We start from the raw sequence: 23667 nt of genomic DNA on the forward strand, positions 1-23667 counted from the left end.
CGTTGCTGTGTCACCCAGGCTGGAGTGCAATGGTACAATCTCAGCTCACTGCCTCTGCCTCCTGGGTTCAAGCGATTCTCCTGCCTCAGCTTCCCAAGCAGCTGGGATTACAAGCATGCACCACCACACCTGGCTAATTTTTTTTTTTTTTTTTTGTATTTTTAGCAGAGACGGGGTTTCACCATGTTGGTCAGGCTGGTCTCAAACTCCTGACCTCAAGCGATCCACCCACCTCGGCCTCCCAAAGTGCTGGGATTATAGGCGTGAGGTGCCACACCTGGCCTTCCCTTTCACTTTTAAACTCACTTCCATCTGGATTCTGGCTTCACCACTCTGCTACATTTCCATTGGCTAAGATGGTCATTGGTTTCCTAATTCCTAGAATCCAATTTTATCTGACTTTGCCTCTCCAGTATTCAGCAATTGGATCAATATTGACTTGTTTTTCAAAACAGGGTCTTGCTCTGTCACCCAGACTGGAGTTCAGTGGCACGTTCATAGCTCACTGTAGTCTCAAACTCCTGGGCTTACGGGATCCTCCTGCCTTGGCTTCTTGAGTAGGTGGCAGTACACATGGGTGCCACCACAGCTGGCTAATTATTTTATTTTTTGTAGAAATGGGGTCTTGCTTTGTTGCCCATGCTGAACTTGAATTCCTGGGCTCAAATGATCCCCCTGCCTTGGCCTCCCAAAGTGTGAAGAGGGATAGGTGTGAGCCACTACCCCCAGCCTATTTATTCTCTAAAAAATGCACACAAAATCTCTTAGCAAATGCCTCGCTTCACAATTGGTGGTCAATTTATTTCTTGTACTGTATGCCTAACATAAAAAACCCAATCTAGAGATTTTTTTTTTTCAATAAGGATCAACTCCAGCATTTTTACTTTTACTTAAAAGATAAAACAACTTTATTACGACATCACCATTATATACAGCTGTGCTTTTCACATCAATTTGGCTTAGTTCTTGGAGGAAAGTCTTAATGACTAAAATTGTAGACAGATCATAGGACAAGAGAACTAGTCTAACAGTCTAACAAATTCAATAAGAAATCAGGACAACTGTAGACTATATAAAAACTGTCTTAGAAAATTATTTACAACTTTATCATAGTGTAAATACTCTAAATGTAAAATAAATCTATGGATTTTATACAAAAATACTCTAAAGTACAAATGTAAGTTAAATGCTGAATAAAACATTCACCTTTTCCAGTGGATGCTATTACTAAGAACATAATCTAGGTGTCAAAACTTAAAGTCATAACCACAAAGCAATGTTTTCTTAATCACTCATAATTTTAAATCTGTTAGTAGTCGTCACAAGGTTTAGAGTTCTACTGAAAAAGTCTCATTTTTACAAATGCAACTCATACACTTTCCTTCATGGACCCTTTCTCTGTTTAACACGTGTAAAAAAAGTAAAACAAAATTCTTAGTCCAAAGTTGACATGCTATGTGAAGTACATAAATTGCAAAATTATCAATCTTAAATACCTAGTTGATTCTCTTTACAAGAGAAACAGTCATGTAATACATCAGAAAATACAAAGCACACTGCTACAGGGTACCTACTCAATCTAAAAATAATGTTCCCACACTTCAGAAAATGTTAAGTACTAAATCTTTAAAAGTCATTGTTTTATGAACAGTTATAAACAGAAAAAACTCTTCATATTTACATAATATTGGTATGAAATAACTTTGGAATAATATAAGAAGCATTTTGCCAAGAGGAATCATTTTGCTGTATAAAAAGTAAGCAGAAGCCAGGTGCGGTGGCTCATGCCTGTAATCCCAGCACTTTGGGAGGCCGAGGCAGGAGGATCACCTGAGGTCAGGAGTTCGAGACCAGCCTGGCCAGCATGGTGAAACCCTATCTCTACTAAAAATATAAAAATTAGCCGGGCATGGTGGTGGGCACCTGTAATCCCAGCTACTCAGGGGGCTGAGGCAGGAGAATCGCTTGAACCTGGGAGGCGAAGATTTACAGTGAGCCAGGATCACGCCATTGTACTCCAGATCACTCTCAAAAAAAAAAAAATTAAAATTAAAATTAAAAAGTAAGCATGTCTTATTGTTTATTTTTCTCCATTGCTAAAAATGACTATTTTGAAACAAGGTTGATAGAGTTTACAGTTCAATTTTTACTTTGAGGTACTAATTTTGCATTTGGCCAGATGCTCTTAAAAATTAAAAAGTAGACATGTCACCTAGTAATATGCCAATTTTAATTTTCTAAGAGGTTTTGTAAAAAAACTTCTATTAAAATAGACATATCCTAGTTACCAATCACATTCATATAGAGAAAATGCACATTAAACATATTACTGTACAAACAATTTGGACTTCAGCTCCAGCTTTGGAGTCCTCTCCATTCTATTAATTAGGGTGATAAACATGGCATTTAGCAGGCTATTAACTGTGGATACCAGCACATGCCTAAGATCTAAACAACTGAAAAAGTACTTAAGAGTTCTACTTTGAAGCAGAGTAAATACTGACACTGGGACATTTTAAGTGACTAATTTTTTGTAACATATTAGTGCAAATTAGAAAACTTTGAGAAGAATTTAGTCATGGAAAGAAGGAAGCATAATCTCATCTTCATTCACTCCTTGTGCATATCGAACTGCTGAGAAGCCCGCCAGGTGCAAACGGTGCCTTTGGAAGACGAACCAAATCAGTACGCCCATGAGAACTAAGATACTTAGTGTGGCAACTGCGATAGCTATGGATGTGTAATCAGGGCCTGGAACAGGAAAAGGTTTGATGTTGGAGGAGAGAATACAAAAGTGATCATTATTGATTTTATACATTATGGGTTGTGTCACACACGTAAACCTGTAAGCTGTGTACAGACATAATAAATCTGATTGTTTCATAGCACTAACATAGAATTCAAACTCATCATCAGATCAAAAGAAACACTTGAGTGATTTCTTTTCAAATGTAAGTGTTTTCCTTTTCATTCAAATCCTCTTCATTGAGATAGGAATTTTCTTCCAAAGACATTAATGTGCTGTGATTATTCTCACATTCCCTTCCTAACACCAATTTGGGAATATCACCACCTGTATATTATCCTACTTTGATAGCAAATCGCTAAAAGCTATAAATTTTTGTGATTGACTTACCTGGGGCCAAATAAAGTATTATTTGCTTCAGAATGATTTAAGCCTCTTAGATGAGTTCATTTAGTGCAGCTGCTGTTCCAAGCCCCTTATCTGCATGCTGCCCAGATGGATTCGCTCTGTTCCATGACTTTACATACCATTGCTATGCACATTACACATCTCATCCCTCTATGGATAACTCAAAATGGCCAACATAGAACTTTTGATTTACAACAACCTAACTCTGCTCCCACCCAACCCCCAAATCTTCCAGTTGCTTTCCATTCCACTCAGAATAAAACCAGAACTCAAGCCTTGCTTCCAAAGCTCTGTATGTCTAGCACCTACCTGTCAGTTCTTCCCTGAGCGCTCAGCAAACTCGTTCTGCCCTAGGCTCTTTGCTCCAACTGGTACCTCTGTCTGTTATGCCCTTTCCCTTGATATTTGCTTGGCTTGATTTTTTAGATCTTAGCTTCAATGTCTCCTGCTTCTAGGCGTCTTCCCTGGTATCCTAGAGTAGCTATCCACCTAGTCTCCATCACATAGAGTTTATAACAATTTGATATTTTCCTCTCTTCAAAAAATTGACCTATTTACTTCTCTTTCTTCACCAGATTGTAATTTCTGTGAGAACAGATACCTTATCTGTCTTGTTCTCAGGTGCATCCCAGTGTGCAAAACAGGGCATGGCATATAGTAGACACTCTGTTTACTGACTCAATGTGTGTATACATGGATACTGATTACCTAGAATTGAGGTTTTATCTTTAATATTTACATACCAGAAGCGAAATTTTTATGCAAGATCTTTAAAAATGTTACTGTGAAAAATTTGGAGCTCTTTCTCCAGAAATGAAGTTAATATAATATTTTAATGGTAATTTTATGTATTAATTCATAATGAAATGTGAGTTCAAATTATGATTTTTTATAGATACCCTGAATGTTTTCAATAACTAAATCCAGTTTTGCATTGTTTTAAAATTAACCATGAGTTTTATAGGATTAGGAAGAAAGGAAGCAAATTAACTGCAGAAGTAGACCTTTAAGCTTTTATATAATCAAACTATAGAATAAAATACATCTCAAGAGCATTTTAAAAGAAATTACTTCCCTAATACCCTGGCAACTTCTGTTTTTCTTAGGAAAGAATTATATGAAATGTAGACTGGAGTCCTAGTCATCTTGTGCATTTATTGTCCCTTGTAATCTATTTTTCAGGGGGAAATCTCTATGACTTAATCAAGATATTTGGATATACTTTAAGGACTAAATACTTCAAGACCAAGTACAGAATTTTGTACTAATTGGATTGTGCATTTATTTCCTGACTGTTCTGCAAAAAGTTTCCTAAGGACAGGTTCCATACTTACCCAGAGGCATTTTGCAGACAACTCTTCCAAAGCCATGTTCACATTCAACATTTTTCCAAGTTTCATTTGAAGCTATCAACATGCTACATTTTCCAATACCACTCTTACTTTTATTTTCCCATTTGACAAATGTCACTTCTGATCCATCTAACCAACTCCAAGACTGGTCTGAAGAAAGAAATTAAATATAACTATGTTTACTGACACTAAACTGGGGTTCATGTAACTCATCAGAACTGTGCTGTCCAATATGATAGCTACTTGTTAAAATAAAATGCATTAAAAAGGAAAAAAAAATCAGTCTTTCAGTTGCACTACTCACATTTCAAGTGCTCAAGAGCCACATGTGACCAGTGACTACTATATTGGACAGTGCAGATATAGAACATTTCTGTCTTTGTAGAAAGTTCTATTGGACAACACAGATAGAGAATGTGGTGTTTCGATTAAAGTGTAGAATACTTGCACATTTATTTTGTGAGGGAGAGATTTCTAAGGACCCATATACTTCCCCTAGTCTAATTTCAAAAAGTCATATCATGAAAGACATGCTGGTGGAAGACGAAGGGTGCCGAAACCTCCATCCCCAGCCTTCTCCCACACCACCACCAGGACTTCATCTTTGTTTTCCAGCTGAAGTGGCACCACCTTGTGGTGACAGTGTAAACACGATTTAGGATTCATTTGGACAACTTGGAATCCTTGTATTTTTTGACAAGTACTTAACATTTTAGAATTCACATTTTAATAATTTAAAATTCAACTTTGCATAAAATGTGAAAAAACTTTCTTTTCTGTCATATTTGTACTCTTAATTTGTTTCTACCAATTCCAAGTTCACCCAAACCCTATTTACATAATATTGGTATGAAATAACTTTGGAATCATATAAGAAGCATTTATCTATATCTACTATTTCTTATTAAAAAATCCTTCCAAAAATGTTCTTTGAATCAATTATCTGCAATTTTATAGGTTGGCACGAAAGTAATGGGAAAAACTGCAATTACTTTTGCATCAACCTAACACTAAGCCGGTTTTTAAAGATTACTATTAAGATTTAATTTTAACCAATGGTAAAAAATATTCTTAGAGAGAAGGGAATAACAAGAAGATAACTGTCTGAACAACAAAGTTATAAGCTGCAAATCCACGCGGTGACAGACACTAGAACTCTAAGAGAAGGCAGGCATGGGCTCCTTGTGGGGACACAGACATTGCTGAGAAGAAAATATCCTGATGTTGATCCAAGGATCCCAGAAATAAGCCTCTAGAATGATTCTACTTTATTAAACATGATTTTCTGTGTCATTAGTGGTTTCCATCACTGCTAAGTTAACTCATGGATTCATTCAAAATTTATAACCGTCCAGAACAGCCAGCGACCTAGTTTATTTATCCATAAGAGGCACCTGAATTAGCCATCACTTAACATTCTTTAGCAAGGATGACTTGTTATTTAGGATGAGTTAGAACTCTCTTTGCACACTACACATACAATTATTTCACTTACCAACAGAATGTTGAGATAATCCAAGCCAAACTCTCATGGTAATATTATTATTTTCCCTCATCAGTCTGCTCACAAATTTATTCTCATCTTCATCTTTTATGGAAATGATAGTTGCAGACTGATCTGTTGAAGGAAAACAAATTCTCAATTAGCTTTATGGAAACTAGAGAAGTAGTTTATTCTCAACTAACCATTTGAAAAATATATATATTATTAACAAGATCATTGATAAATTCAAGCCTTACACAGAGACAGTTTTTAAAAACTGGTATTTAGGTCAAAATTTTATAAGTACTTCCAAAAAAAAAAATCACTTCCAAACATGTATAAATAAATTTTGTGCTTCTTCAAACTATTTATCTGTCAATATTTTTTTGGCCCTGGAACTGCCTACCCATGAGCTCTCTCTCACTGTTCAGATGAGAAAAGAGAAAGAGTTATATAACCTCCCAATGTCACTTAGCTAGGATATGTGGGAGCTGGAATTTGAACCCAGACCCTCATGCCTCCAAGTCTGAAGTGCTTAACCTACATATTATTTTTCAGTAAACCACTCTGTTTTCTCCTTTAGGAGAAAAAGGTTTCTGACTTTCAAAACATACATATAGCTTACAACAGTTCCCATCATGTGTATACAGGTATAACACCCAATGGTTCCCACACAAAAGTTCCCAGTAATTAGAAGATTTTTCAATCAGTCAAGTGTCTCTACAATGGTTATCAGAATAAATTAGATAAATGCCACCCATCTACCTGGCTAATTTGCTACCCAAGGAAGCAGGTAAACAAATTTTGGTCTTTGAAATACTCTAGGTAGTTTCCCTAGAAGTCATTTTACAGTTTGACTATGGATCAAATTTGTCATGGGAAAGAGCCGATCATTGCTACTCTTTCTAAAATAGCTAAATCTGAAGGCAAAAATCCCTGTCCTTTGTGGTGGTCAGAGGATGCGGCCAATCCTATTGCAGAACGGATGGACAACCATACTACTTTGATTTGTTACCCTGGTGAGGCTAAGCTTATGTATTAATAACCAAGCAGTGGAACAACTATAATTTTTATTTACTACTTAGTTAACGTTACAAAAATTTTACCTCTTAATTCTTTTTTCTAAGCATGTCTAGCTATAGGTAAAACCATTTCAATTCGTCAGTAGTTTTGCTTAGCAGTTCACTTAGCCACTTTTATTATTTTAAATTTATTATTTTTTATTATTTATTTTATTTATTTTTTTTTGAGATGGAGTCTTGCTCTGTCACCCAGGCTGGAGTGCAGTGGCGCAGTCTTGACTCACTGCAACCTCCGCCTCCCTGGTTCATGCGAGTCTCCTGCCTCAGCCTCCCGAGTAGCTGGGATTACAGGTGCATACCACCACACCCAGCTAATTTTTGTATTTTTAGTAGAGACAAGGGTTCTCCATGTTGGTCATGCTGGTCTTGAATGGCTAACCTCGTGATCCTCCCACCTCGGCCTCCCAAAGTGCTAGGATTATAGGCGTCAGCCATCACGCCCAGCCACCACTTTAAAATTCTACTTCTTCCCACTTACTAGTTTCCATGTACTTATTATTAACATTGATAATTTTTTTTTTTGAGATGGGGTCTTGCTCTGTCACTCAGGCTGGAGTGCAGTGGCGCCATCTCGGCTAGCTGCAACCTCTGCCTCCTGGGTGCGAGTGATTCTCCTGCCTCAGCCTCCCGAGTAGCTGGGACGACAGGTGTGTGCGACCACACCCAGCTAATTTTTGTATTTTTAGTAGAGATAGGGTTTCACCATATTGGCTAGGATGTCTCGATCTCTTGACCTTGTGACCCGCCCGCCTTGGCCTCCCAAAGTGCTGGGATTACTGGCATTTTTAATGGCTATTCCAATATTTCATTGAGTTCCTATGTCATAAGATACTTAACCATTTCCCTACCACTGGGCAATTAGTTTATAGTGCTATTAGAAATGGAAAGTGCTTTAAAAATATTTTCAAAAATATAATCATTGCTTCAAATTACATCCTTAACAAACATTTCTAAAAATTATTGAGTCATAAGAAAATCAACAAATTTTAACTCACCATGTTTGGAACACAATTTTTTGGCCTCTGAAAAACTGTGCAATGCCTGATCAGACGTGTAACAATGACCCTTGTACTGGATCCACCGTGACCCATTCTCTTTTACTGTTGGACATCTTGATGAATATGTAAGATGGGACAGCTTTTTAGCTATAAAAATGTTAGACACAGTTATAACAATGCATGGAAAAAACAGACTAATTCAATGTCTAATTCAAAATCTAATTCAATGTCCCTGATTGGAACTGTTGCTTTTGCGGTTAAGAAGCATTTAATTCATACCAGAGAAAGCCACAGCCCACACTCTATAAATACATATTTTAATTTTTTGGAATACCGTTTAAAAAACGTAGATGATAGAAGCAGAAAATGCCTTAGCTTTCTAAGACTGATTTGGACTAAAGTAAAAACAATGAGAAAGACTAGAAAAAGAAGTAAAGACAGGCCAAGCAGACCTGAAACTACTCTGAAATAATAATTACAATTATTTCTTTCTTTGGATTCCTTTTTTTGTTTATTTTTTTTTTTTTAGTAGAGACGAAGTTTCACCATGTTGGCCAGGCTGGTCTCAAACTCCTCACCTCAAGTGATTCGCTCACCGCAAGTGATTTGCCCTCCTCAGGCTGCCAAAGTGCTGGGGTTACAGGCATGAGCTACCGTGCTTAGCCCCTTGGATTCCTTTTTATTTTGATAATCGAAATAAATCTAGTTTTACTTAATCATAAAAGAACTATTTTTAAAAAATATTTTTTTTAAATTGCTAATTTGTTTTACAAAGCGTAATATATCAGCACCACAACATCACTCAAACAAAAAAAGACTAGGAGTGGCTTCTTAGCTCTTAAAAATGCCCCTGGTTTCCATTTAAATTGATTTTTAATTGTGCTGAGTAACAGAAGCAGCCTGGGGAATGCAGCTTTTGCCCCTTAACACCTGTTTTTAATTCCAACAGAAGAGCATATGAAAACTGGAAAGTAAATTGTCAATGTTGTATTAGTGAGGTACAGATTATCTGAATCAAATATCTGACCTGGTACCAGTCAGTAATCTCAACCCAGACTATTGCTTTGTGATGCATTCTGTATGGTCTGTATGTCCTTCAGTAAGTAAAGGCATTTCCTGTTTTTTTCTCCAAATCTCTGCTTGGCAGAGTCCTTACTTGTGGTCTCTGTGATTAGAGAAGGATGGCGGCTGCTGTTTCTTTCATCATCAAGAGACTCTTTAGTGGCCCTTGGTTCCTTCTGCTGCTTCTCTGTCTTCTGTTAGAAACCAGACTTGATCTTTTTGAACTTTGGTTATTTGATTGGCGTTTGCCTCCATTCTTCTCACTAATGCTACCAATTTGAGTACTAAGTCTTCAGTTCAGCAGTTGGACTCCTGGGTAAGTTTCCCAGCTGCTGCAGATCAAAATGCATTTGCCAAATTCATCTATACAATCTATAGAACTTCTCACAACTCCTCATTAATGCTGCTGTTGAAAAGAAATGTTACTAGTAAGTTCTTGTTTGACATTTTCTATTCTGATGAAAATGGTTGGGCAAAGGTATATTGCTGATTACTTAGTGTTGCACTGGGCTCAACTGTTAATGCAAAACTTCTTGAACATTGGCTATCACGGCATCATTAGGATAGGGAACTTTTCTGAAGGGTTTGACTCTTTTTTTTTTATTATTTCTCACACTGGCAACATAAGGAAATGCCTTATCTTTGGTCTATTTGTTTCTAGTATAGTCTGCAACTGGGGTCTCTTAGGTTGCATACATTTTTTTTTCTTCCTGTTCTTCATGAAGTTTTGCTTCCAACTCTTTTTTTTTTGGAAGGGCCTGCATTGTGGTAAGTGTGTTATATTCCTGTTCAAGAAGATCCATTTTTTTTAACTGTGGTAAAATACACATAACATAAAATTTATCATCTTAACCATTTTGGTTTTGTTTTGTTTTTAGAGACAGGGTCTTATTCTGTCACCCAGGTTGGAATGCAGTAGTGCAATCACAGCTCACTGCAGTCTCAAACTCTTGGGTGCAATAGAGTCTCCTGCCTCAGTTTCCCAAGTAGCTGGGATTACAGGCATGCACTACTGTGTCCAGCTAATTTTAAAATTTTTTTTGTAGAGATGGAGTCTCACTCTGTTGCCCAGGCAGGTCTTGAACTCCTGGGCTCAAGCCATCCACCTGTCTCAGCCCCCCAAAGTGCTGAGATTACAAGCATGAACCACCACATCTGGCCTTAACCATTTTTCAGTGTACAGTCCCGTGGCACCAAATGCATTCACTCTGCTGTACAACTATCACCACCATCCATCTCTAAAACTTTTCTATCTTGCAAAATTGAAACTCTATACCCACTAAACAATAACTCCCCATATTCCCCTCCATCTTGTCCCTGGTAACTGCCATTCTACTTCCTGTCTCTATGAATTTGAGAACTCTGGGTACTACCTCATATAAATGGAATCATAGAGTATTTGTCTTTTTGTGACTGGCTTATTTCACTTAGCATACTGTCTTCAAGGTTCATCTGTGTTGCAGCACGTATCAGAACTTCCTTCCTTTTTTTTTTTTTTTTTTTTTTTTTTTTTTTTGAGACGGAGTCTCGCTCTGTCGCCCAGGCTGGAGTGCAGTGGCGCGATCTCGGCTCACTGCAAGCTCCGCCTCCCGGGTTCACGCCATTCTCCTGCCTCAGCCTCCCGAGTAGCTGGGACTACAGGCGCCCACAACCGCGCCCGGCTAATTTTTTGTATTTTTAGTAGAGACGGGGTTTCACCGTGGTCTCGATCTCCTGACCTTGTGATCCGCCCGCCTCGGCCTCCCAAAGTGCTGGGATTACAGGCGTGAGCCACCGCGCCCGGCCTAGAACTTCCTTCCTTTTTAAGGCTTCTTCCCCATTTGTCCATCCATGGACACTTGGGGTGCTTGCATCTTTGGCTATTATGAATTATGCTGCTATGACATGGTTGGACAAACACCTGTTTGAATCCCTGCTTTCAGATGTTTTGAGTATATACCTGAAGTGCTGGATCACATAGTAATCTTATGTATATGCTTTTGAGGAATCGCCACACCATTTTGCACAGTGGTTACACGGTTTTATATTCCTACCAGCAATGCATAAGGGTTCCATTTTCTCCACATCCTCACTAATGCTTGTTATTCTCTGGTTTTTTTGAAGATCCAGTTTTTAAAGTTAGCTCTTGTATTAGTTTCCTTGGGCTGCCATAATAAATTCCACAAAATTGGTGGCTTAAAACAACAGAAATGTATGCTCTCACAGTTCTGGAGGCTAGAAGTCTGAATTGAAGGGGTTAGGATTGGTTCTCATTGGAGGCTCTAATGGAGAATCTGTCTCGTGCCTCCCTCTCATCTTCTGGTGGTTGCCGACAATCCTCGGCTTATCACTCTGTCACTGCAATCTCAGCCTTTGTCATCACGTGGCCTTCTTCCCTCTGTATGTCTGTATCTCCCTCTTATAAGGACACTAGTCATTGGATTTAGGGCCCACCATAATCCAGTATGTCCTCATCTCAACTACCTACATCTGTAAACTCTATTTCTCAATAAAGTGACAGTCTAAGGTTCTGACTGGACAGCAATCTTTGGGGAGGAGGCATTATTCAACCTGGCAGAGCACAGAACTTACATCTGGTCATCTTATCATTCTCTATCCCATAAAGTCTGTTTCTCTATTTCTGCATGCCTTATTTCTCATGGATTCCAATTGTTGTTCTAAAAAGTTACATTTGTTTTCTGTGCCTAACAACTGAGAAGTCAGTTCTTGATTGTACCTTGATTCCTCATTGTTTATATCATTCTCCCTTTCTTTTATTAACCTGCTTCTCTAAAGTTTTCACATCTTCTTCTGCCTGAATCTGTTCAACCAAATGTTGAATCTGCCGTTCAAGATTCTTCAGAGCAGAAAACATGGTGAGCACTGAGAACCCGAGGCTTTGGAAACTAATGCCACCACCTCCCTGCCTATCCTGCAGGCCTCTGCAGCCTCTGGTAGTTTTTTTTTTTTTTTTTTTTTTTTGTGATCTTCCTCAAGGTTCATGCTTTATCCACCAGGGGTGACCCTAAGTCCAGCCTCTAATGGAAGGGGCTCTTCCCTTAAATTTTAAGGATCATGTAAGTTTGGAAAATGCTTGGTTACACAAGGTTAAACAGACTTCATTATTACAGAAACTCTCTTAGAACCTTTGGCCGGGTGCAGTAGCTCACACCTATACTCTCAGCACTTTGGGAGGCTGAAACAGGAGGATTGCTTGAGCCTAGGAGTTCAAGACCAGCTTCAACAACATTGTGAGACCCTATCTCTACAAAATGTTTTAAAAATTAGCTGGGTGTGGTGGCACGTGCCTGTGGTCCCAGCCACTCAGGAGGCTGAGGTGGGAGGACTGCTTGAGCCCAGGAGGTCAAGGCTGTAGTGAGCCATGTTCATGCCACTGCACTCCAGCCTGCGCAACAGAGCAAAAAACACTGTCCAAAAAAAAAAGAAAAGATAAGAACCTTTAATATGATAAATCACATGAGGTGTTTCCCAAATTTATATGTGTGGGACCCTTTTTTGAAATAAGCATCTCAGCCTTTGTAAAACATTGCTAAGTGAAATTAGAATTCACAAATTCTAGGGTAGAATTTACCTGGTGACAGAACAAATGAAAGTCTTTGGGAACAAATTCCCTGAGTGCTTATATTGTATTTGTTTCCATTTACAAAGTATCAAAATCATTTTCATATAATTTGTGAATAAATCATTAAATAAAAATTCCACTGAGCATTTAATTATGTGCATAAATTATGTCACATTTTAGTAAATGTACTGTTACTGAAATTCAAGTCTTACATTTTGTAGGTTTATAACAAATAGCACCATCCTTAACAGAGTTGCATTTTTCATGTTTCCAAGTTCCTTTTGGGTCCAAGAGGACACAATTTCCAGGAGATGTTTGGCCTTTCCATGGAATGTAGTCAAATATACTACCATCAGACCATTCAAAACTTGATTCACTTCCCTGTTGTAAGAATAATAGAGATAATCTGAACCTAGATGTATGACTTTAAAAAGAATATAAAGAACAACATACATACTTCAAGAAATATTATAATGGAATATTAATTATTTGCTTCCAGTATTGTAGGTCTGAACCTACTATTATTGTAGGTCTGACTGACTTCTGATGCATTGATTCAGGACATTTGCTCTGGCACCGTTTATGGAGGATTTTAAACTTAGAGACAGAGTTATTATACCTGGTCTTTAGATTTTTTTAAAGGATGAGTTTACATAACACTTGAAATTAAACAACATGCAAATGGCTTCCATTTGTCACAATGACAAATTTATAATCCCAACCTTCATATTGTTCTGAATATTGTTTTCTATGTTATATAGTTTTGTGTTTTGTGTCTCTGGCTACATTTTTCACACTACAGAGGACATCAAGCAGTAGGGAGCTAGAAAAGAGAAACACTTCCCAAGAAACTCAAAATGGGAAGACTATTTTTGAGTTTTCCTTGAATTTATCTTAACTTGCTATCCCTTTAAAAAATTTTGCCCTAAATTTTGTTCTAAAGATTATTTAAATTAGAACTACAACTCTAGTCTCAATAGATAACCATTTTTTGTATACAAGACTTTATTGTAAGTACATAAATGATTAAATAATATGATTCAAATAGTGGCACAGATGTGTTTACTAGCAGAATTAATCTTAAGTAGTGTAATTTTCTAGAGGAAAAGTGGGAAGAAAGTATGCATTTATTAGTCCTAACCATGTGGAGAATTTTAGATAGTAACTTGTATAAACTTTTGTGTTAGAGTCTCAATGAAATTATTATTACCCTGATTTTCTACATGAGGAAATAAGGTTGCAAAGGCTAAATAACTTGCTCATGATCACCCAGCATATAAATAGAAGATCCACTACTGGTACTGAAACTCAGGGTTTTCTGATTCTATGCTATTTCATTTTTACCAGCTTTCCAATTTGTCTGTCCCAACTAGGCTATAGAGGTGTTGTTGAGATATTCATCCACTGGGCCCTTGGGATGGCCTGAGCATTTGCCCTAGTGCATTCTGCACCAAAATTTTCTATTTGTTCTATGTTGTAAAAGGTAAGAAAGCACCATGCTATGCAAACGGAGTCCCAGTACTTCATCTATTGTTGTACTTTGTATTAATACTTTACGTTCAGATTTCTAACCCTCAAAATAACACATTTGAAAAGTTTCTGGAAAGCAAAGCAAGACTTACATCGTGACTTGAGAGCCCAACCCATAGTGGAAATCCATCACGTTTTACAATATCTTCCAGGAAGAGCTGGCCATTTTGGTCGTGAACGCTTGCCAAGTGACCTCCACTTTGAGAACACATGTTTAACGCTTCATACCACGTTACCTTTTTTTGAATAACACTGTAAATACCATCTTCATATGGCATAAACTGTGGCAATGTAGTATTATATTCTTCTTTGTAGTCAACTATAATAATTAAAAGCACTGGTGATTAAAATTTAAAGTATTTCAAATATACCTTTTGGATGAGACAACATGCAATCATTTGAAAAGTTAAATAAAACTGGGTTTCTTATTAATAAGGGAGGTCAAATGCATATTTTATTTTTCTTACTGCTATGACACATATCTTAGGCTCTTAAAGTTCTCTGGTTGATATTTTTAAAAGGCATAGACATTTTCTTTCATTTAAGAAGCTTATATATTAGTTGGAGACAGAAAGAATGGCTGAAATGATGGCAAAATTATTAACCAGTAGGAACTGTGAAATTGGTAGAGATTCATTTGAATGAGAGGAGTCAGGAAGACTACTTGATAAACCAGGTCTCAAAGGTTAGGTGAAATTAAGACTAAAAAGAAATAAGGTAACCAGAAAGTAAGGAAGTGCTTAAAACAAACACAAACAACAAAGCCACAATGATGAGGTTATTTCAAGGGACATGGGAGCCAAGTGAAAGAGCTACCAAAGGCCAAAGCGGAAAGACTTGAGCAAAATATTACAGAATGCAGTATGTTAGATTATAATCCAAAGTATAAAATAAATAACCATGAACCTATACTAGGTCTAGAAGATTGGAGGAAATTAAGAACAAAAAGAAGGAGAAAGTATGGAAGCGCTACAAACTAACAAATAACAAAAAAACCACAATGATGAGAGTATAAATAAATAACTGAATAAATTTAAAAATTGGGGCCAGGTGCAGTGGCTCACGCCTGTAATCCCAGCATTTTGGGAGGCCAAGGCAGGGGAATCACCTGAGGTCAGGAGTTCAAGACCAGCCTGGCCAACATGGTGAAACCCCGTCTCTACCAAAAATATAAAAAATTAGCCGGGCATGGTGGTGCATGCCTGTAATCCCAGGTACTTGGGAGGCTGAGGAAAGAGAATCGCTGGAACCTGGAAGGCAGAGGTTGCAGTGAGCTGAAATGGCACCACTGCACTCCAGCCTGGGTGACAGAGCAAGACTCCATCTCAAAAAAAATAAAAAATAAAATAAAATAAAAATTGGAGAAAATAGACAAATACCCCGTGCAGAAGAATTTCAAGTTATTTATATAGATACTCCCCTCACAGGAAGGTGGAGGATAACTTTCTACCCTGTTAAGTGTGGATTCTACATAGTGACTTCCTTAGAAAGAGGACAGTTATGGAAAGGAGGAAAACGGGTAACTTTGCAGCAGAGAACTTAACAAACACTACCTTGGGCCAGGTGGCCAGTGATAAGTCACATGAATAGTACATGGTGCCCATGTGAAGTGAGAATGCTCCCTCACATCTTTGGTCTTCCTCCAGAAACTTATAACCCCAGTTGAATCATGAGAAAAACATCCGCCAACCCAAACTGAGGGACATTCTACCAAATACATGACCAGTGTTCCTCAAAACTGTTAAGGCCATCAAAAATAAGAAAAGTCTGAGAAACCACCCAGCCAAGAGGAGCCTAAGGAGGCAGGAGTACTAAAGGTAAGGTGGGGTCCTGGATGGGATCCTGGAAAGAAAAAGTATGTTAAATAAAAACTACGGAAATTTGAATAATGTGTGGACTTTAGTTAATAATAATAATAATGATCAATATTGGTTTATTAGTTGTGACAAATGTACCATACTAAAGTAATATGTCAACAGTAGGGGAAATTGTAGGATAGATGGGAACACTCTGTACTATCTTTGCAACTTTTCTGTAACTCTAAAGCTATCCTAAAATGAAAAGTTTATTAAAGATGTAAAAAAAGAAAGAAAGAAAGAAGTTGCTAAACTTCTTGGCAGGAGGAAAACATAAAGGTGCAATATGAGGATGGGCATACCCTGTGCCTGGGACAATGAGAGACCAGCTTGATTGAGAAAAAGATGTTTTGCTGAACAAGAATGGGGAAAAACAGGGAACTGGGAGAAGGCCTAGAAATTGGGGATAGAGACTAGTTTCTAAAATGTCTCACAAGTTTACACTGACTCAAAGTAGGTTAGAATAAGGAATCCCTGGAGGTTGCTGGTGGACACGGTCTTGGGAAGTGACTGCGGCGCTGTGAAGTGAGCCGACTAGCCAGCACGCCACCATTACGGGCTCCCACTGAGCAGGAAGCTTAGGGCACAGTGGGAGTAATAAGAGTTTTAGGGCACAGTGGTAATAATTAACAGTTTTTAAGCTGTGAAAAAATTAAAACTAACATATATTTAAAAATAGATTTATTTACAAATTAGGCAAGGTTGAGAGACATTCACTTTGCACAGAATGTCAAAACTCTTCCCCCACTTTCTTATTTATACAAACCCTATGCATTTTTCAAACCCCAACCAAGTTTCACCTCTTCTTGAAGCCTTTCCTTTTTTCTGTCATTCCCCTTTCCAATGTATCAGTTTTGACTTCCCCACAATTGAAGCCTGTATCAATTAATCTAAGGCTAATTTACATTAAACAATAATAAGGAATTTAATGCTATCTCCACAACTACATTTTACTCCTTAGGGTCAAAACCTTGACAGCAGGGCCCGTGTCTTTTCCTTCCTCGTTAACCTCTGGAACACCTCGCACAGGACTGAACACAGAGGAAGCATTTGATTGTATGATTCCTGCTAGTGGAACTAATAGCCTTATATTCTTCCCCTGGAGTGAAAGAAAACTCTATATTACTATACTTACCCATTTCAATTTTACAAGCAAGAATGCTGTGCTGGTGAAAATAAAGTGTTTCTTCAATAACATTAAAGGTTTTAATATCCCAGAAGCCATCAGTACTTAAACCAGCCAAAAACTTCTCATTTTTTATAGTTGGTCTTCCTGCTCTCCAATGTGTATATGACAGTGGGGTCTTATCAAACCACATAAGAGAATTATCTAGAGAAGAAACATTGTTTTCCTATGCTTAGAGATTAAATCAATACTTGAATTACAGTTATATAGTTAAGATTTCAAACTTGACTGATTTTATCTTTTCCCAACCTTCTAAAAGTTTGTATGATTATGTATAACCCTTTAAGATATTTTCTGATTATAACAGTAAATCATGCTCATTTTTAATTTGACTATAACTGCAAACTACAAATATTGACCTATAATTCCACCATCCTTCAGTAATAACATTTCATTTTTGTCATCAAATATTATTTTCCAGAAGTCATTATATGAAAAAGATACTCGCACGTGCATGTTTATAGCAGCACAATTCACAATAGCAAAAATATACAACCAGCCCAAATGCCCATCAACCAATGAATGGATAAAGAAAATGTGGTAATGTGGTATATATGTACCATGGAATACGACTCAGCCATAAAAAGGAATGAAATAATGGCACTCGCAGCAAACTGAATGGAAATGGAGACCATTATTCTAAGTGAAGTAACTCAGGAATGGAAAATCAAACATTGTGTGTTCTCACCAAGTGGGAGCTAAGCTATGAGGATGCAAAGGCATAAAAATTATACAATGGACACTGGACTCGGGGGGAAAGATGGGAGGGGGTGAAGGATAAAAGATTACACACTAGGTACAGTGTACACTGCTCGTGTGATGGGTACACCAAAATCTCAGAAATCAACACTGAAGAACTTATCTATGTAACCAACCACCACCTGTTCCCCCAAAACCTATTGAAATAAAAAATATTTTATCTTACATATACATTTAATTGCAATGGAAATGAACATGATATTTTATTATTTAAAACATGATTGATACATTATAAAAGTCACCAAAGAAATCTCTTCTCTGGACATAAACTGTTAACAACTGTGCATACTTACAGTCAATTAATTTTTTTTTCTTTGAGACGGAGTCTCACTCTGTCAACCAGGCTGGAGCACAGTGGCACAATCTCAGCTCACTGCAACCTCCACCCCCAGGGTTCAAGCAATTCTCTGCCTCAGCCTCCCGAGTAGCAGGGATTAAGATGCCCGCCACCACAGCTGGCTAACTTTTGTATTTTTTAGTAGAGATGGGGTTTCACCATCTTGGCCAGGCTGGTCTTGAATTCCTGACCTCATAATCCACCTGCCTCAGCCTCCCAAAGTGCTGCGATTATAGGTGTGAGCCACTGCACTTGGCCAGTCAATTGATTTTTAAGAAGGATGCCAAGACAATTCAGTATGGAAAAAATAGTCTTCTAAACTGGATATCCACAAGCAAAAAAAAAAAAAAAGAGGTTGGACCCCTTTCTTTCACCACACACAAAAATTAAAGTAGATCACAGACATAAATATAAGAGCTACAACTATAAAACCTTTAGAAGAAAACACAAGAGGCCGGGCACCGTGGCTCACCCCTGTAATTGCAGCACTTTGGGAGGCTGAGGTGGGCAGATCACCTAAGGTCAGTAAACCAGCCTGGTCAACATGGTAAAACCCCATCTCTACTAAAAATACAAAAATTAGCTGGGCATAGTGGTGGGCGCCTGTAATCCCAGCTACTCGGGAGGCTGAGGCTGGAGAACAGCTTGAAGCTAGGAGGCGGAGGTTGCAGTGAGCTGAGATCACGCCACTGCACCACTTCAGCTTTGGTGACAAGAGCAAAAGTCTGTCTCAAAAAAAATAAAGAAAACATAGGAGTAAGTCTTCATAACCTTGGGGTAAGCAAAGCCTTCTTACATATGCACAAATGACAAAAGAAAAACACTTTTGTGATGGATTGCTGGCAAGATGGCCAAATAGGAACCACTCCAGTCTGCACCTCCCAGCAAGACTGATGCAGAAGGCGGATGATTTCTGCATTCCCAACTGAGATACCGGCTTCATCTTACTGCGACTGGTTGGACAGTGGGTGCAGCCCACGGAGGGTGAGCCAAAGCAGAGTGGGGCAACGCCTCACCTGGGAAGTGCAAGGGGTTGGGGAATTTTCTCCCCTACCCAAGGGAAGCCACGAGGGACTGGGCGTGAGGAACTCTGGCACAGATACCGCGCTTGTCCCACGGTCTTCACAACTGCAAACCAGGAGATTCCCTCTGGTGCCTACCCCACCAGGGTCCTGGGTTTCAAGCACAAAACTGGGCAGCCATTTGGGCAGACACCAAACTAGCTGCAGGAGTTCTGTTTTTCCCATACCCCAGTGGTGCCTGCAATGCCGGCAAGACAGAACCGTTCACCCCCCTGGAAAGGGGTGCTGAAGCCAGGGAGTCAAGTGGTCTGGCTCGGTGGGTCCCACCCCTACGGAGCCCAGGAAACTAAGATCCACTGGCTTGAAATTCTTGCTGCCAGCACAGCAGCAGTCTGAGATTGACCTGGGACACTAGAGCTTGGTTGGGGGAGGGGCATCCGCCATTGCTGAGGCTTGAGTAGGCGGTTTTACGCTTCTGGTGTAAACAAACCTGCTGGGAAGTTCGAACCGGGTGGAGCCCCTGTAGCTCAGCAAGGCTGCTATGGCCAGACTGCCAGATTTCTCCTCTCTGGGCAGGGTGTCTTTGAAAAAAAGGCAGCAGCCCCAGTCAGGGACTTATAGCAGACTTAAACGTCCCTGCCTGACGGCCCTAAGAGAGCAGCAGACCTCCCAGCACAGACTTCGAGCTCTGCTAAGGGTCAGACAGCCTCCTCAAGTGGGTCCCTGACCCCCATGTATCCTGACTGGGAGATACCTCCCAGTAGGGGCCAACAAACACTTCATACAGGAGACCTCTGGCTGGCATCAGGCAGGTGCTCCTCTGGGAAGAAGCTTCCAAAGCTTCCAGAGGAAAGAACAGGCAGCAATCTTTGCTGTTTTGCAGCCTCCACTGGTGATACCCAGGCAAACAGAGTCAGGAGTGGACATCCAGCAAACTCCAGCAGACTGGCAGCAGAGGGGTCTGTTAGAAGGACAACTAACAAACAGAAATGAATAGCATGTCCATTCAAAGGCCCCATCCGAAGGTCACCAACATCAAACACCGAAGATAGATAAATCCACAAAGATGGAGAGAAACCAATGCAAAAAGGCTAAAATTCCAAAAACCAGAATGCTTCTTCTCCTCCAAAGGATCACAACTCTTAGTCAGCAAGCGAACAAAACTGGATGGAGAAAGAGTTTGACGAATTGACAGAAGTAGGCTTCAGAAGGTGGGTAATAACAAATTCCTCTGAGCTAAAGAAGCATGTTCTAACCCAATGCAAGGAAGCTAAGAACCTTGAAAAAGGTTAGATGAATTGCTAACTAGAATAACCTCTGTAGAGAAGAACATAAATGACCTGATGGAGCTGAAACACACAGCACGAGAACTTCATGAAGCATACACAAGTATCAATAGCTGAATTGATCAAGCAGAAGAAAGGATATCAGAGATTGAATAGCAACTTAATGAAATAAAGAGAGAAGACAAGATTAAAGAAAAAAGAATAAAAAGGAATGAACAATGCCTCCAAGAAATATGGGACTATGTGAAAAGACCAAATCTACATTTGACCAGTGTACCTGAAAGTGACAGAGAGAATGGAACCAAGTTGGAAAACAATGTTTAGGATATTATCCAGGAGAACGTCCCCAACCCAACAAGACAGGCTAACATTCAAATTCAGGAAATACAGAGAATACCACAAAGATACTCCACAAGAGGAGCAACCCCAAGAGACCTAATTGTCAGATTTACCAAGGTTGAAATGAAGGAAAAAATGTTAAGGGCAGCCAGAGAGAAAGGTCGTGTTACTCGCAAAGGGAAGCCCATCAGACTAACAGTGGATCTCTCTGCAGAAACCCTACAAGCCAGAAGAGAGTGGGGGCCAATATTCAACATTCCTAAAGAAAAGAATTTTCAACCCACAATTTCGTATCCAGCCAACTAAGTGAAGGAGAAATGAAATCCTTTACAGACAAACAAATGCTGAGAGATTTTGTCACCACTCGGCCTGCCTTACAAGAGCTCCTGAAGGAAGCACTAAATATGGAAAGGAACAACCAGTACCAGCCACTGCAAAACATACCAAACTGTAAAGAACATTGACACTATGAAGAAACTGCATCAACTAACAGGCAAAACAACCAGCTAAAATCATAATGACAGGATCAAATTCACACGTAACAATATTAACCTTAAATGTAAAGGGGTTAAATGCCCTCAGTTAAAAGACACAGACTGGCAAACTGGATAAAGAGTCAAGACCCATCAGTGTGCTGTATTCAGGAGACCCATCTCACGGGCAAAGACACACATAGGCTCAAAATAAAGGGATGGAGGAATATTTACCAAGCAAAGGGAAAGCAAAGAAAAGCTGGAGTTGCAATCCTAATCTCTGATAAAACAGATTTTAAACCAACAAAGATCAAAAGAGATAAAAAAGGCCATTACATAATGGTAAAGGGATCAATGCAGCAAGAGGAGCTAACTATCCTAAATATATATGCACCCTATACAGGAGCACCCAGATTCATAAAGCAAGTTCATAAAGACCTACAAAGAGACTTGGGCTCCCACACAATAATAGTGGGAGACTTTAACACCCCACTGTCAATATTAGACAGATCAACGAGACAGGAAGTTAACAAGGATATTCAGGACTTGAATGCAGCTCTGGACCAAGCAGACCTAATAGCTATCTACAGAACTCTCCACCCCAAATCAATAGAATATACATTCTTCTCAGCACCTCATCACACTTTTTCTAAAATTGACCACATAATTGGAAGTAAAACACTCCTCAGCAAAAGCAAAAACAAAAACAAACAAAAAAAAAAACCCAGAAACCATAACAGTCTCTCATACCACAGTGCAATCAAATTAGAACTCAGGATTAAGAAACTCACTCAAAACCACACAACTACATGGCAACTGAACAAACTGCTCCTGAATGACTATGGGGTAAATAACAAAATGAGGGCAGAAATAAAGATGTTGTTTGAAACCAATGAGAATGAAGACACAACGTACCAGAATCTCTAGGACACATTTAAAGCAGTGTAGAGAGGGAAATTTATAGCACTAAATGCCCACAAGAGAAAGCAGGAAAGATCTAAAATTAACACTCTAATATCAAAGTCAAAAGAAATAGAGAAGCAACAGCAAACAAATTCAAAAGCTAGCAGAAGACAAGAAATAACTCAGATCAGAGCAGAACTGAAGAAGACAGAGACATAAAAAAACCCTTCAAAAAATCAATGAATCCAGGAGCTGGCGTTTTGAAAAGATCAACAAAATGGACCACTAGCAAGACTAATAAAGACGAAAAGAGGGAAGAATCAGATAGACGCAATAAAAAATGATACAAGGGATATCACCACTGATGTCACAGAAATACAAACTACCACCAGAGAATACTTATAAATACCTCTACACAAATAAACTAGAACACCTAGAAGAAATGGATAAATTCCTGGACACATACACCCTCCCAACACTAAACCAGGAAGAAGTCGAATCCCTGAATAAACCAATAACAAGTTCTGAAATTGAGGCAGTAATAGCCTACCAACGGAAACAAGTCTACGACCAGGCAGATTCACAGTGGAATTCTACCAGAGGTACAAAGAGGAGCTGGTACCATTCCTTCTGAAACTATTCCAAACAATAGAAAAAGAGGGATTCCTCCCTAACTCATTTTATAAGGCCAGCTTCATCCTAATACCAAAACCTGGCAGAGACACAACAAAAAAAGAAAACTTCAGGACAATATCCCTGATGAGCATCAATGCAAAAATCCTCAACAAAATGCTGCCCAACCGAACCCAGCAGCACATCAAAAAGCTTATCCACCAGGATCAAGTCGGCTTCATACCCGGGATGCAAGGCTGGTTCAACATATGCAAATCAATAAACATAATCCATCACATAAACAGAACTAATGACAAAAATTACATGATTACCTCAATAGTTGCAGAAAAGGCCTTTGACAAAATTCAACAGCCCTTCATGCTAAAAACTCTCAATAAACTAGGTATTGATGGAACATATCTCAAAATAATTAGAGCTGTTCATGACAAGCCCACAGCCAATATCATACTGAATGGGCAAAAACTGGAAGCATTCCCTTTGAAAACTGGCACAAGATAAGGATGCCCTCTCTCACCACTCCTATTCAACATAGTATTGGAAATTCTGGCCAGGGTAATCAGGCAAGAGAAAGAAATGAAGGGCATTCAAATAGGAAGAGAGGAAGTCAAATTGTCTCTGTTTGCAGATGACATGATTGTATATTTAGAAAA

The 23667-nt window shown here is 38.9% G+C and overlaps 1 protein-coding gene across 3 annotated transcripts in view; it reads right to left on the reverse strand.

Annotated features, from left to right (window-relative positions):
- Nucleotides 1–805: 805 nt before the first annotated feature.
- LOC105493182 (lymphocyte antigen 75) overlaps nucleotides 806–23667 on the reverse strand; it is a 94207-nt gene continuing 71345 nt past the window's right edge. Inside the window, exons 29-35 of one of the 3 annotated variants that reach the window (XM_011760663.2) lie at nucleotides 17215–17409; nucleotides 14316–14542; nucleotides 12906–13074; nucleotides 8067–8216; nucleotides 6002–6124; nucleotides 4489–4656; nucleotides 806–2751 (exon numbers count right to left, since the gene is read on the reverse strand). In XM_011760663.2, coding sequence (XP_011758965.2) covers nucleotides 2573–2751; nucleotides 4489–4656; nucleotides 6002–6124; nucleotides 8067–8216; nucleotides 12906–13074; nucleotides 14316–14542; nucleotides 17215–17409 — 1211 coding nt within the window. In that variant the 3' untranslated portion in view covers nucleotides 806–2572. The other 2 variants (XR_011609801.1, XM_071072840.1) reach the window with 2 other exon arrangements.

Source organism: Macaca nemestrina, chromosome 11, assembly GCF_043159975.1.
Source record: "Macaca nemestrina isolate mMacNem1 chromosome 11, mMacNem.hap1, whole genome shotgun sequence".
Classification (NCBI taxonomy): domain Eukaryota; kingdom Metazoa; phylum Chordata; class Mammalia; order Primates; family Cercopithecidae; genus Macaca; species Macaca nemestrina.